We start from the raw sequence: 13,087 nt of genomic DNA, 5'->3' as shown, positions 1-13,087 counted from the left end.
TACCTAGAAGGTGGTACCAAATGTGAATTAAGTTTCGAAGGATTTTGTGTGATTTATTGTTACCATTTTATGAAAAAATAAAGATATGTCTGCACATTAATATGCCCTGAAAATATGAGTAATTGCTTTTTGCCTGGGAAAGCTGTTAAGGAACAATCCCTGAGAAAGAGCTCTTGAATTTATTACTCTGGTAGAAAAAAAAAAGGCCTGTGCATGTGCCTGGAGGAAACAGGTGGGGCTGGTGAGATTCAAGCAAGAAAAATTATGTTTGCGTGGAACCAAAACATTATGAGAAAATGGCATTTTAAATAGCATTTCAATATGGCAGACAAGACCAGGGGATAAATTCATCATTTCCTAATTTGGAGTTAAATGTTTTTGCAGATCTGTTACATTTGATTATTTCATGAATATAAAGGCAAATACTGGAGGGATTGCTATGGTTTAAAAAGGGCTCATACAGTTTTGCATGTTATCTTTTTAATAACAATCATGATCAACAAGTCAATCAAAACAATATTACTGCCAAAACAACATCATCTAAATGTCATCTAAGGGCTAGATGACTCTGACCGGGCAAATTTCAAACAGTACAGGGATTCAGAGTCGTTCTCCTGACTCGGAGAAAATGAGGTCTAACTGTACATCCAGCCACTGTCATGTTATGACTCTTCCCCCCCTCCCCCCTCCCTCTTCATTTTTGTTCCATTAGGGCTTCACACTGTAAAAGAGCACCAAAACAAACAGAGACAGAGCAGAGGGAATGAAAGACTGCAGTGTTTTGTGAACACCCGAGTCCTGACTGTACATGTGAGTCCTTGTCAGCTGGCTGGAGTGAAAGGTGACAGGTGAGTTGATAGAGGAGTAGGATTTTTTTTTAAAGAAGAAAACAGCTACATTTTAAATTATATTACATTTCCTGTTATTGCTGGAGAAAAGTGCTCTGATTTAACTTCCTGGGGATTGTCACCTTGTAAAACATAAGACTTTAGTCAGACATACACTGGATCACATACAACAGGTTAAACTAATTTGTATATGGACAAAGAGGTTTCATTGTCTTTCTAAATCACAAGGAAATGTAACAGTACCCATAGTTTAATATAATACTGTTTCCATTGTGGATAATGGAGTTACACGTCAATTTCCTTCCCAGTTAGTGAAACAATCACTATATGACAAGTTGCATAAAAGACTAAATCTGCTATTAATGTAAAAGAAATCTCATAAAAACCTGTTGCGCAACAGCTGTTTCCAGTATATTGTTTGATGTCCCAAAAATAATTTGAACCTGTTCGGGATGAAAACTTCCAGTGAATGGCAGCGTGCTGGTGGCTAGTTTCCATCACAATTCTTCCCTTCAATACAGGTCCCCTCTTCTTCTTCTTCTTCTTCTTCTTCTTCTTCTTCTTTTTCTTCTTCTTCTTCCTCTTCTTCTTCTTCTTCTTCTTTTTCTTCTTCTTCTTCTTCTTCTTCTTCTTCTTCTTCTTCTTCTTCTTCTTCTTCTTCCATCGGTTCTAATAGATGCACCGAGGGAAAAAAAAAGCCATTTCTGCTGGCTGGCCAAAAAAAGGAAAAGCTTGGCCCAACTTCTTTGTTCATTGACTTTCCATTGCAAATCCAACAGGCATTCTCGCTCAGCTCTCCTTTTCCCTGACCACAGCTATGGCTTTGGATACAGCAGCAAGTCTGTCCTTTCTCCTTTTGTGTTTGAAGATAATGCCCACTGTTTGAAGCAAAGGGAACTTAAGGCAAGTTCAAGGAATAGTCTGACCTGAAAGGACTCTTTGACCATTCAGGAGAGCACCGTTAATATTTGTGATTTTTAACAACATAATACTAAGGCTACAAACAAGAAAGCTGAACTATTGACAGTGTAGAAATAGTAACTTTGTGGAATATTTTCTTCAGCTCTGAAGAAGAAAATAGTCTCTTTTAGTCATTGTTAATTAAGCAGCTACATGTTGTTTTTTTTCTTTTTGTCATTGACAGCTGCTCTGCTATCTAGCCTTAGTATGTTGTCCATCTTCACAAATACAGATGGAAGTATTTTCAGGTCTTACCTGGATTGAAAGACTAAGTGTGGTTATGTTTGAGTTTGGGTTAAGATTGAAGTTAAACTACTTGTCATCCAGAACTGACTGAGTGGGAGCAAAAGTACAAAACAAGAAAAAAAACAAAAAAAAAAACATGGATCTCAAGTTTTTGAGAGAATTTGCATCCTTAAAAAACATGTGACCTCCAGAGTGGTGTTCAGATCTAAGCCATGAGGCCACAGGATCAGTTTAAGTATTTGTCACAGCTAAGAGTCCAAAAGTCATCAAGCATGTGTTTGGTCTGTACCTGGTAAAATCCTGCCGCACTACCTCGCCTTCATGTCCTCTCAGCTACACTTGCAAGACTTGACGATCATGTTGGAGAGCTGCTCCACTTTTGGGGTTCGTCCAGAGTAGTAGAGTATAGTGAGGGGTTCCAGGTCTTGAGGGACACAGCAGGGGGAGGCGGATGCCTCTGGATTCAAAGTGTTGTACAGGCTCAGCAGCTATTGAAAAGCACAGTGGGGAGAAAAAAAACCAACAACTTTGTTTCATGTGGTATTTACAGTTGTGCTTTGAACCGTATTGTACACATGTATGATGAGAGACAAAGTCTTTGTAATTTGCTGGCTAATTTAAATCAACATCATAGAAATATCTGTAAATACTGAGACATAGAATTGAGGTGCATTACAGAGATCATTAATGATCAAATAAACAATTTTCTATCTATTTAATTTCAGATTTTCTCAAAGATTAAAGTCGACAAAAGGCTGTCTGCTTATCTAAAAGTGTTTGCCAGATAGGATCTTCTTTTGTACATGTACGTGTAACCATGTAGTTCAAGTGTGGCGTCAATAACCAAAACAATAAAATGAAAGAGGTTTAAAAACTGACCTCATTACCCAGCTTAGTAATAAACTACACAATAAATAGTTTTATAAGGATTGTTTCTTCAGTACAAGGTAATTCCAAACAAAACTGTTCTGAGGGAGGAATGTGGGCATTGCTTCTGTAGACTTGCTGTTGAATTGTTGGGTTCTTCTCTATAATGTTGTCGGTTCTATTGTAGGGAGTTTGCTATGTTCAGGGCGCTGGCATAACTTGTGTTGTGATTTGATGCTATATAAATAAAATTGAACTGAATAAAGTGTGACAGAAATTGTGAGCAGAGTTGGTTTTCTTTCTCTCAATGTCCTTTTGGGTGTTTTGGTTGGAATATCAATACTCTCAGGCCCCATTTTGGATCTGATCTCCCTTTTTTAGCAATTAAACTTTCACATGTCAGCTTCTGTGGATTCATGCCAGATTTAGTGCCTTTTGGGCCCATGAAGACCTCCACACAAGTATTCCAAAGGTGGACATCTCAAAATCTGGACCAATAAAACTGAATGGGAATTTACAACATGAGGTAAATGACAAAATATGTTTATGCTTTGTTGTAATTTTTACTGCTTAAAGCCTCATAAACTTTCCCTGCAAGGTCCGTCTTACCGAGCTGTGCGTTGTGTCTGAGCTCCTCAGGTAAGGGCAGGGCCCCGAGCAGTAATTGGCATCGTAACCACTGGGCTCATGAATCCACTTCCAGTCCAAATCACGCCGGAAATCAATGTGGAGCCGGCGAACACAGCAGCTCTCTTCTGTGTTTCTGTGATGAGGATATACAACAGATGTACAGTTATAAGATTAACACCATCTAAGAAAAATCTTTCAAAAGTACTATCTACTAGGACTTAATGCAACCCTTACGAGAAACAGTAGTTTGTGTCCAGCGCTCTCTTTCGTCTGCGTGTGGACTGAGTGTCCAAGCGGTGGGGCGGGATCATCATTAGGATGAGGTGAGGCAGATACTGTTCCTTTCTCTTCTTTAGATGATCCAGATCCAGGCGACTGTGCTCCTCATCTCCATCAACGCCTGAGTCATAAACATGATTGAAGCAGCCATTAACTATTATGGTATTTTTCTTTGTCTCCATTTTGACATTTAATTAGCAAATTTATTGAGCTTGAAACTGCCATCCCTGTTACTCTCTTACATAATGCAGAAATGAGAGCACTAAGAAAAAAGAGAAAAAAATAGAACTGAGCCAAAAGTTTTATAAGGCAACAGTTTACCTACAATAAACGTCAATGCAATTAACTATACAATTCAATATAAGAAAACAACCAACAACACCTCTAATTAAACCATTTCATATCAAACTCCCTAAAAAGAGAACTATACAAATAATCTTGGATTATATACCAGAATTAAGGCATGTTTTGTGAATATGACCAAAGAATGCAATGGCACCCATTTAAACTGGGGTAGGAATGATAAAATGGTTGACAGCAAGAATTAATTAACATGTACATTTACTAGATTGAAACGAGCGACTAACATCTGGTATAAATAATTCTGGCAAAATGCCGTTGAATCCCACCTCTAAACTTCACCTCCAGCACCTCGTTTTCATTGTCGATGATGTCACCATTTGGGTTGAAGGTGTGGCAGGGGCAGTGCACACTGATTTCCAAACCCAGATTCGAGCCTGACGGCAAACAATCATGGAAAGGAGTACTGTCATTCTCATTTCAACTTGTAACAGAAATCCATGTCGTTTCTGAATTTCAACCTGGGGTGATTACGATTTATGAAAGCTTATGCAACAAGCTATTATTAATCCCAATGATAGTTTTTTTTTTAATCATAAATCCTAATGATAGTTTGTGAAATGAAATGAGGTGACCTCAGTCTCACCTCTATTGATCAGCCACTCCCGCACTGTTTCAGTCACATCGAAGGAGACCCACTCTGGAGTACCTTTGGTCAGCACATTCCTGGCTCCAATGTAACGTTGTTTCCTGATGTGCTCATTTGGCCTCACAATCTGCAAGGTAATAATAAACGGTTGCTCCGGTAAGGTTTCTCTCAATACTGAAATAAACAAAACAGGGCAGAAGAGAGCGGACTCAGCATCTCTAAATATCCAGCATGAATTCAAATCACTTAGGGGTGGGTCAGGGTCATTAAGAAAAAAAAAATAAAAATAAAAAATAGTTTATGCGACTGTTTTATTTCCCATGTTTATAAGGGTGCATGGTAATAATGTATTAGTACCGTTGCCAGAAAGTGGCAGTAATGCACCAAACTGTTTGCCAACCACCATTATTAAGCGGAGAAGAAAACATGCAACGAGCAGCTCCGGTACAACGTGTTACGGTGTGACATTACATTACAGGATTAGATACAGCCGAAACCTGCAAAAAAAAAATACCAATACCAAGTTATGTTTGAAAATCCTGAAAAAGTAAACAAAGTGACGAGCAGCGCAAACTCTGCCAGGTAAATCTACCACAGGTGTGCGCAGTCATTTGGGAGAGAGGCCCCGAGCGGACGCTCCAACCCGCACATCGACAATCAAAGGCTAACTTTGACACCAGATCAGGAAGTTTGATGTTCGACGTGCAGAGGAAACAGCGGCCCTCATCTCAGAAAAAGGTAGCCTCAGACATGCTTCTCATCGGCTTTGTCAAATAGGAGGGTTTTTAAAGTTCGATGGCATTTGTGTCCGATTTTACGCGCGAGTGAATCGTTCCTCTCTTGGTTGTGCGTTCGCGCGTGGCGGCGGGGGGTCTTCCAATTGATAATCGAATCATTTCTAGCGAATATCGTTTACTATATTTGCTTGAAATGTCCACACCGTCAACATGCACACCCAACAGACGCGGACCAACATTTGCTTACAGCTGGAGACATTTCTGTCCCCTTGATGCATGCAAGTAATGTTCACTCTTCTTTTAACTCGGTTTGCCTCTCCTTTTTGGGGAAATGTCTCTGGCAATTTACCTTTCTACTTTCTTCACTCATCCAGTTGCTAACTTTGCCTGTATATTGCTTGTTGTTGGTGGGAGCAATGTTGCTGAGAGCAGTAATGTCAAACCATACAGCAAATGTGTGTCCCAAAACCAAACCAATAAGCTAAAAGTCATGATTTTGCAGTTGCTGGTTTGTCACCTTAAGTAACCCGTTTCACATTATATTATTAGATATTTTATTCCTCCACACAATAAAACATATTAAATCTGATTACAAAACAACAACACATGCATGGAGTTTTTGGTTGGAGGTGTTTCAAAATCAAAGGAACTAATTAACAAGTCTAACAAGAGAGGTGGGGCCAGCTTCACAAGGATCTTTTTAACTCGTCTGTAATATTAGATCAGTCTTAATTTTTTTTCCAGTTAATTTAAAGATTGTTAGACAGTTTCACAAAAGTAAAAATGTACTTTTTCTTGGCATCTAAAGTTCACTGTAATAGCAAGGCAGAACTATAAGTCGATCAGTGATATGGGCTGACCATTGATACCAAATGTTTCAAAGAAACAAAAGGCACGGATCATAAATTGTGGTTTGCAAACAATATTTAGTAGGTGGCGTGAAAGGACAGTCTTTAGACACTACAGTGACTGTGTTTTCATCTGTCCAGGGAGCCTGGCTAAGGAGTGAGCAGAAACACTGAAACCTGCTACTTCAAGATGATACATCATCCCAGCTCTGCTACAGGTCTGTACTGCTCTGAGATTTTCTGGTACTGGAGATGTTTATATTTATACTCTTTACTTAACTGTTCCTGAAAAACTTTCTTGGAACTTTGGAATTATTCTAAAAGACACTTCTGCTAAAGTGAACTGAATTTATGGCAAATTAGTTAAAATTATCAAGGTCAACACCCTGCTTTAAATTAAGATGTCTATTTTGAAGGCTGATCGTAGTTGGAGCAAAGCTATAGTCACAGTCTGCGTTCGTCGGCCCCGTCTGGAATAAATAGCAAAACAATGCACATGTACCCTCTCGTGTGTTTGGATGAATCAGACTTGGGATTTGACACTTCGGTTGTGTTTCCTCTTGTGTTTGAAACTGGTGGTGAAAATGTTTTTTATTTGTTGGGATGAGAGCACCTGCCCGTGCTGCTGTCGTACACAACACTGACCACCAGATTAAGGCCTTCTGCACATACAGACGTGCTAGTGTACAAAACCTCTGTAATTTCTGGCTTAGTGGTGTGATGTTGGTGTGAATCTTCTTGCATTATAAGCATATTCTGCTGATGTGAGATTTACATTACGAATTGTTGCAACACATTTCACTGGAAAAAAGTAACAGAGTTGATGTTGAACAATACCCACAGTATTATTCTGTGTGTGTGTGTGTGTGTGGGGGGGGGGGTAATAATGTTAACTACAACTTGTGTGTTTCATCATTTTAGCACTCAGCAGACCAGAGTTGTTTTTCAAAAGCTTAATGGACTTGACATGCTGTTTTCAAAACAAAGTCCTCTGGAATTGGGACTATATTAGATCTGGACAACTTGTACTGTAGTAACAGTGTCTTTGTTCTGCAAACATTCTGCTGGCTTGCTGTGATTTTTAGCTTTGGCTGTTACCTGCAACCACAATCTTGTTGTGATTGGTTCTTTTTGTCAGTAAGGGCATGAAATAATATTTTTGAGAACTAACCAGCTGATTTACGATAAGTTCCAGACAGACTATAAATTCAGTGTAGTTATATTCTTTTGTACAAAGATTGCATCCAGGGGAAAAATAAGATTTGGCTTCTTGTCCTTGACAAGCTTTGACATTGATCTGGGTAGAAGGACAAGGAAACGGTACCTTTACACACCTGGTAGAGCTCAATCCGCTGTTCATTCCTCTTTGCATTTGAGTTTGGGACCTTGAGAGCTCGAAACTCTGCTCTGAAGAGGTTGGTTGAGTTCCTTTCCATGGCGGAGACGTTGAAACGGAAAACCTTCGAGGTGATGCCTTTCGGGCAGTAAAGTAGGTCATCTGCAACAAAGACAAGGAAAAAAAAAAGCTTGGAAATTTCTGCAGTGTATAGTCACGGACACACTTTGTGAAACTCCCTCAAAGTTGACAGGACAGAAGTTCTCGGATGTAGAAGGTGACAGTGAACCAGACTGGACTCAAAAAATGAAGCAATTCTGACATAATAACTTTCATAATTTTGATTTCTAAATGAGTTCTGTAAAAAGACCCTAAATATTAGTCTTTATTGTATTATATTGTACGCTTGTGTCTGAGCTTGACATTAGAAAGCATGAATATACAACATTTAAATAAAAGGTACAGTACTTGGTTGACTGATAGCCCAATGTGAGATGTCAGTAAGCATCATAATTTCACACTCTAGATCACATTTTCACCCTCTTATCTTATTCATAACTCAATTGATCTTGGACCCACTGACTTTTAGTGGCTGGCACTACATTTATCAACCCACAGTGAATAATTAGTGTTGCCTGCCTTATCAGAATTCCTTTGTGTCTCTCTAACACACTTTGTCTATATTTGGTGGAAATGAAAATGCTGTAATTGAAATAGCAATATCATTGAGCTCAGTATGACGTTACCTCTCTGGTATCTGCGTATCAAAGGCTCCGCTTTTCTCAGTCCCACTGACAACTTTTTGGACCTGAGCACTCTCTGACCATGAGGACTTCTCCACAAACCAACCTCAGTCATTGACATATGCCAGATCGTCTCTGCAGACCATGCTATAAAAGGAAATCTTTCCCATGTTTGCTGTCCAGCCGCTCAATGCAGCAATTTCTAGCAGCTTTTTTGCTTCATTTGCACCTGTCACGGACTCATGGTGGTTCGCAGAGTTGCCTCAGTTTACTTTCAAAGAAAAAGTATGTTTGCCCACATTAACCAGGGTAAAGTGAGTGACGCCACTGGCACAGAGTCAGAAGCTGATTCCACAAAGCCTGTCTTCTAATTCTGCTATTCCTCGTAGGGCAACACCTGAAGGTGACCATGGCCTGTCACCACTGGCTTCAGTCACAACCTACTGATTTTACCCAATCTTCAAGGAATAGTTTCATGTTTTTTTGAAATATTATAATTCACTTTCTTGCTGAGATTTGGGCAATAACACTGATATCATTGTTGTGTTTGTATGGTAAATATGAGGGTATTGACTGAAATCCAGGAGAAACAGCCAGGTAGTGAAATCTGCATACCAGCACCTGATTGGGACAAATGCCTTCAAGTGTTATCAAAACATTTTATTGTAAAGAAAACCATGTAACCATGATGACAAAGCTTCCCTAACCTTCATGAACTAGTTTGGTCATTTTATTACAAATAATGTTAACGCGCTTGCTTTAAGGCAAACCATGAGCAATCCCTGGACCTAACCAAGCTCTATTTGTACCATCGCGTTGTCACCTCATAAAAGAGATTTAGTGTTATTCTTCAAAAAGGGATTTGTAACACTAACAGGCCGGGACATTAGATCAGAAAATGCTCTGTGTCGTTCTGGAGGGCATTGACTAATGACGTGTTCTGCTATTTAAAGTGGAGCACTTGTTGGAGAGAAATTGGACACATCTTTTGAAAACTACTATGTAGAGGCTTTGGATCAGTTAAAATCTGAATAGATTTTTCCAAAATGTAAGGAAACTATATGATGTGCATCCTTTTTGGAAGATGACCTGTTTGTCATTGTCTTTGCTTTGCTTGAGCTCTTGATAAAATGACTGAAAGCAGTATTTGATCAAAATCACATTAGCTAGTTTTGGTTAGGTGACTTAATGTATGCTTGTGGACACACAAGGCATTTTTGCTTTTTTCTCTGCCTTTTTCCCTTTGTTTTTCTACTAATTACATGAGGTTACACTAAAAGAAAATGAAGAAATTATCTTCTTTAAGGGTGAGTCATACCATATCATTCGGAATAAACTGTATAATTTATAATCTGATTGAAAAAATGAATATCATGGTAATGGCAATATTTGACGTACTGTAATGACATCACACTGTTGGGGAACGTTACAGTGTGACGCACATTACCGATGTAGCTTACGCACAGCAACAACAAACATGGCTGAAAGCAACTCCACGGTGGAGTTCATTGCAAAAAAGAGAGCGACTTCAGTAGAGTGGTAAAACAAACTACGGTAAGATGTCAATTTACACGGAATATTTGAAGTTAAACTGTTGCCTTTATGTTGATATTTGAAACTTTAACACTTATTTTGTTGAAATTGTATGTTCTTAAAATATATGTTCGAAAAATGTTGTTATATCAACAAGAATATTGTTATGGAAGAAAGACCCTAAAATATCGTGATGTTATTTTATGGCCATATTGCCCACCAACTTGTCTTCTTCATCCAGCTGTTATGTAAAATGTAGATCTGTCTTTCGTACCTCAGTGTGGCTCTGAATCCAGCAATGAGCACATCAACTCGAGGCACCTACCGCCTGACGTTTTTGTCAAAACCATTTTGTTAGATTCAAAACAGAACATTGCTGAGGGAAAATAGGTCTTTTGAGAAACACCTGTTGATTTCAAAGGGACTGTGATGCAACGGTCTTGGCTTTGCTCTCGACCGTGAGGCCCTCTCCGGCTCTCGCGCACGCACAGCATTTATCCTATTCTACTTTCTCAGTAATCCAGACTCCGTCAGACCACAATGCCGCTCGAGTCTCCTGCAAGCACTGACACATGTCGTTCTCAGAACCAGTTTTCCACATCCGGTTCATAGCTTTTAATTCTATAGGGGAAATAATTGGGTCAAATAGAGGTTTAAGTCACTTAAAGAGGAAAGAATGTGAGCCAAACCAGCCTTCACTGACTATTTTTAACAAATATTTAACTTCAAAATAAAGCTTATTATAAACCGAGCAGTGAAATGTTACCTACTGGCATAGTGGAGTCATTCAGGTTTAAGGCTCAGTTTCACACTCAATTTAGCAAAGTTAAACCTGAGCACTGCAGTGAGTGATCTCATTCTCCTGGGCCACCCGTGTCTGTGTGTGTGAGGGCTTCATGGAACCCCACTCCCCCCACGCAGACAGACTCCATGGGAGAGAGACATCCCTCTATCCAGGCTAATGGGGAGGTCCTGCCATCATCTGACTATTCCTGTCCACCTCTGTTAACTTTTCCTACTCCTTCTCCTGAAGGCATCCCCATCCGCCTGGGCAGATGTCCCTCTCATTTGGACCTAACTGGAAAGGAAATGGCAACATCTGGGAAGAGGGACATGATCCATAGAAGGGGGGGGGGGACAAGAGGAAGAAGAGTAGAGTCAGGAGTAGGAGGAGAGTGACTTTCCTGGAACACAGGTTCAGACTTTAAACAGTTTGGTGAACACTAAAGAAAGAAAGCTTATCTTCCAGTTCAGTGCACTTCAAGTTCAGCTTTCAGTTTTACAAAACCTAAAGAGCTTTGACATGTTTCTGTTTTTTTTTTTTTTTTTTTGCAGGTTTACAAGATAATAGGAGAGAAAAAGGCCCTGTTAGCTCAGAAATGTGTTTGGCTTATTCTTTGATTCAGATCCTCAGTGTGTTGAAATAAAAAAAAGTGCAGATGTTTCTCTGGACTCACCTTGAGTTTGAGTTTACTTTGTGTTTGAGATGATTATGAGGCATCACTATACTTGCATATGACTATAACTAGTCAGGACATTTTAGGTGAAATAGGGGACAACTTGTGTCTGGTAGTTAAACATTTCACAAATGAAAGGTATTTGCATTTCTCTTGCAAGGGTTCTGAATTTTGGATGGAAAGAAGCTAGAATTTATTATTATATTTTTAAACTCGGTGATAAGACTCAGGTTTGCTATTACAAGGCTGAAATATCATTAGTCATCATTAATGACATAATTTCGCTGTAGTTCTGACAAGGGTGCAGCTGACCGGCTTAGGCTTTAGGCATACACTCTTTATTTTGTGCATAATTACGCACCATGGACACGCTGATTGCTGGCACGAAAACGAGAAAGTAATAGCAACTGGGCCGGCTAAAAAAAAAAAAAAAAAAGTGTAATACTTACTGCTCTCTGGCGGCCCGTAGACCATGTTGAATTTGTATATCTCTTTGGCGTAGTACTCTGTCTCTGTGTTGTCCTGACCGCAACTCTGCTGCCGGTCCCTCCCCAGCTCCTCCAGTAGCTCCTTGGTGCTGTTATACAATGCTTGGATTTGATAAGGGATTTTACTCGGTCCGAGGGAGTGCGGAGGACTGGTCAGTCGGAGTTTGCTCAGAATTTGACCTCGTATCGCCTCGACCCTCTTCCTCTTCACATGGTCAATATCCACGGTGGCACAAGTTGACAGGGATGAGCTCAGTGTCGCGCAGTTGAGGAGGAGGACAAACAGTAAAGCCTTACCCAAATGCATCTTTCTCTCTGCATTTGGTTCGCTCGGTAGATGAAATGTGCAGATTCACAGCGCGGACTCCCGAGGTCCGTGTCAACCAGCCTTTAAATCAAATCAAACTGATAATAAACCCTGCTTTAACTTCCTTGGCAACTAATGATGAAAAACTCCTCGCTCAATTCTCGTGGCAGTCCCTTTTGTTGTCAGCAGAAATCCAGGTTTGTGCTCTCCCCATTAGACAACGCTCACTTTAAAGTCCCGAACAGACACCCTCCCGCATATATGAAATTCATCCGGTACAAATATACTTTTCTTTTGCATACTTGTGCGCAATCCAGCAGACTTAAATCGTCCCCCGGCTCGGCATATCTCTCCTCTTGTCTGTCTCATTAAAATCTAGAGCCTCTTATTTGTCTGTGGAGGAGGCAGACCGCAGGCTGTCACGTTAACGAGGTATGTGCGACTTTGAGCGGTCGGTATGGGCTCACAGGAGTTTTATACCGCTCGTTTCTGACGTTTGATGGAGGAGGGACCGCAGGCACCCGGGAGCGCCCAAATCATAACGGGGCTCAATGCGATGCACTAGTCATCAACTTTGACATAACAAACATGTTTTTGTTTTTTTTAAAAGACAAGTGTGCCATTTTTTGTGTTTCTATGGAGTTGGAAAGTTTTCAGCTTTGATACGTGTCTTTGCTAAGGCTTTAAAATGCGGTTCAGATTTGGTCTTGTGGTCTTTTATGGTTTTTTTATGTTTTGATGGTACCGCCAAATTTGACGGTCTCAGCTGATGTCTGTTCTGATCGTCTATTTTGATGATGGTTTGTAAATGGCCTGGGCCGAGCACCCTCTAGTGGCAAGTTGTGGCACCCACAGATCC

At 40.0% G+C, this 13,087-nt stretch overlaps 1 protein-coding gene across 1 annotated transcript; it reads right to left on the bottom strand.

The window, feature by feature from the left end:
* Positions 1 to 463: 463 nt before the first annotated feature.
* Positions 464 to 12,659, bottom strand: LOC138193832 (transforming growth factor beta-3 proprotein-like). The gene is made up of 7 exons (XM_069142081.1): positions 11,883 to 12,659; positions 7,699 to 7,862; positions 4,777 to 4,906; positions 4,460 to 4,567; positions 3,786 to 3,951; positions 3,531 to 3,684; positions 464 to 2,542 (listed from the first exon to the last, which is right to left on the bottom strand). The coding sequence occupies exons 1-7, from the start codon at positions 12,226 to 12,228 to the stop codon at positions 2,384 to 2,386; spliced, it is 1,227 nt and encodes a 408-aa protein (XP_068998182.1). The 5' UTR covers positions 12,229 to 12,659; the 3' UTR covers positions 464 to 2,383.
* Positions 12,660 to 13,087: the final 428 nt, after the last annotated feature.

This window comes from Embiotoca jacksoni, unplaced genomic scaffold (assembly GCF_022577435.1).
Source record: "Embiotoca jacksoni isolate LCO1_2020_lvr unplaced genomic scaffold, fEmbJac1.0.p SCAF_96, whole genome shotgun sequence".
Lineage (NCBI taxonomy): Eukaryota > Metazoa > Chordata > Actinopteri > Embiotocidae > Embiotoca > Embiotoca jacksoni.
This window is presented reverse-complemented; position numbering and strand designations above follow the sequence as displayed.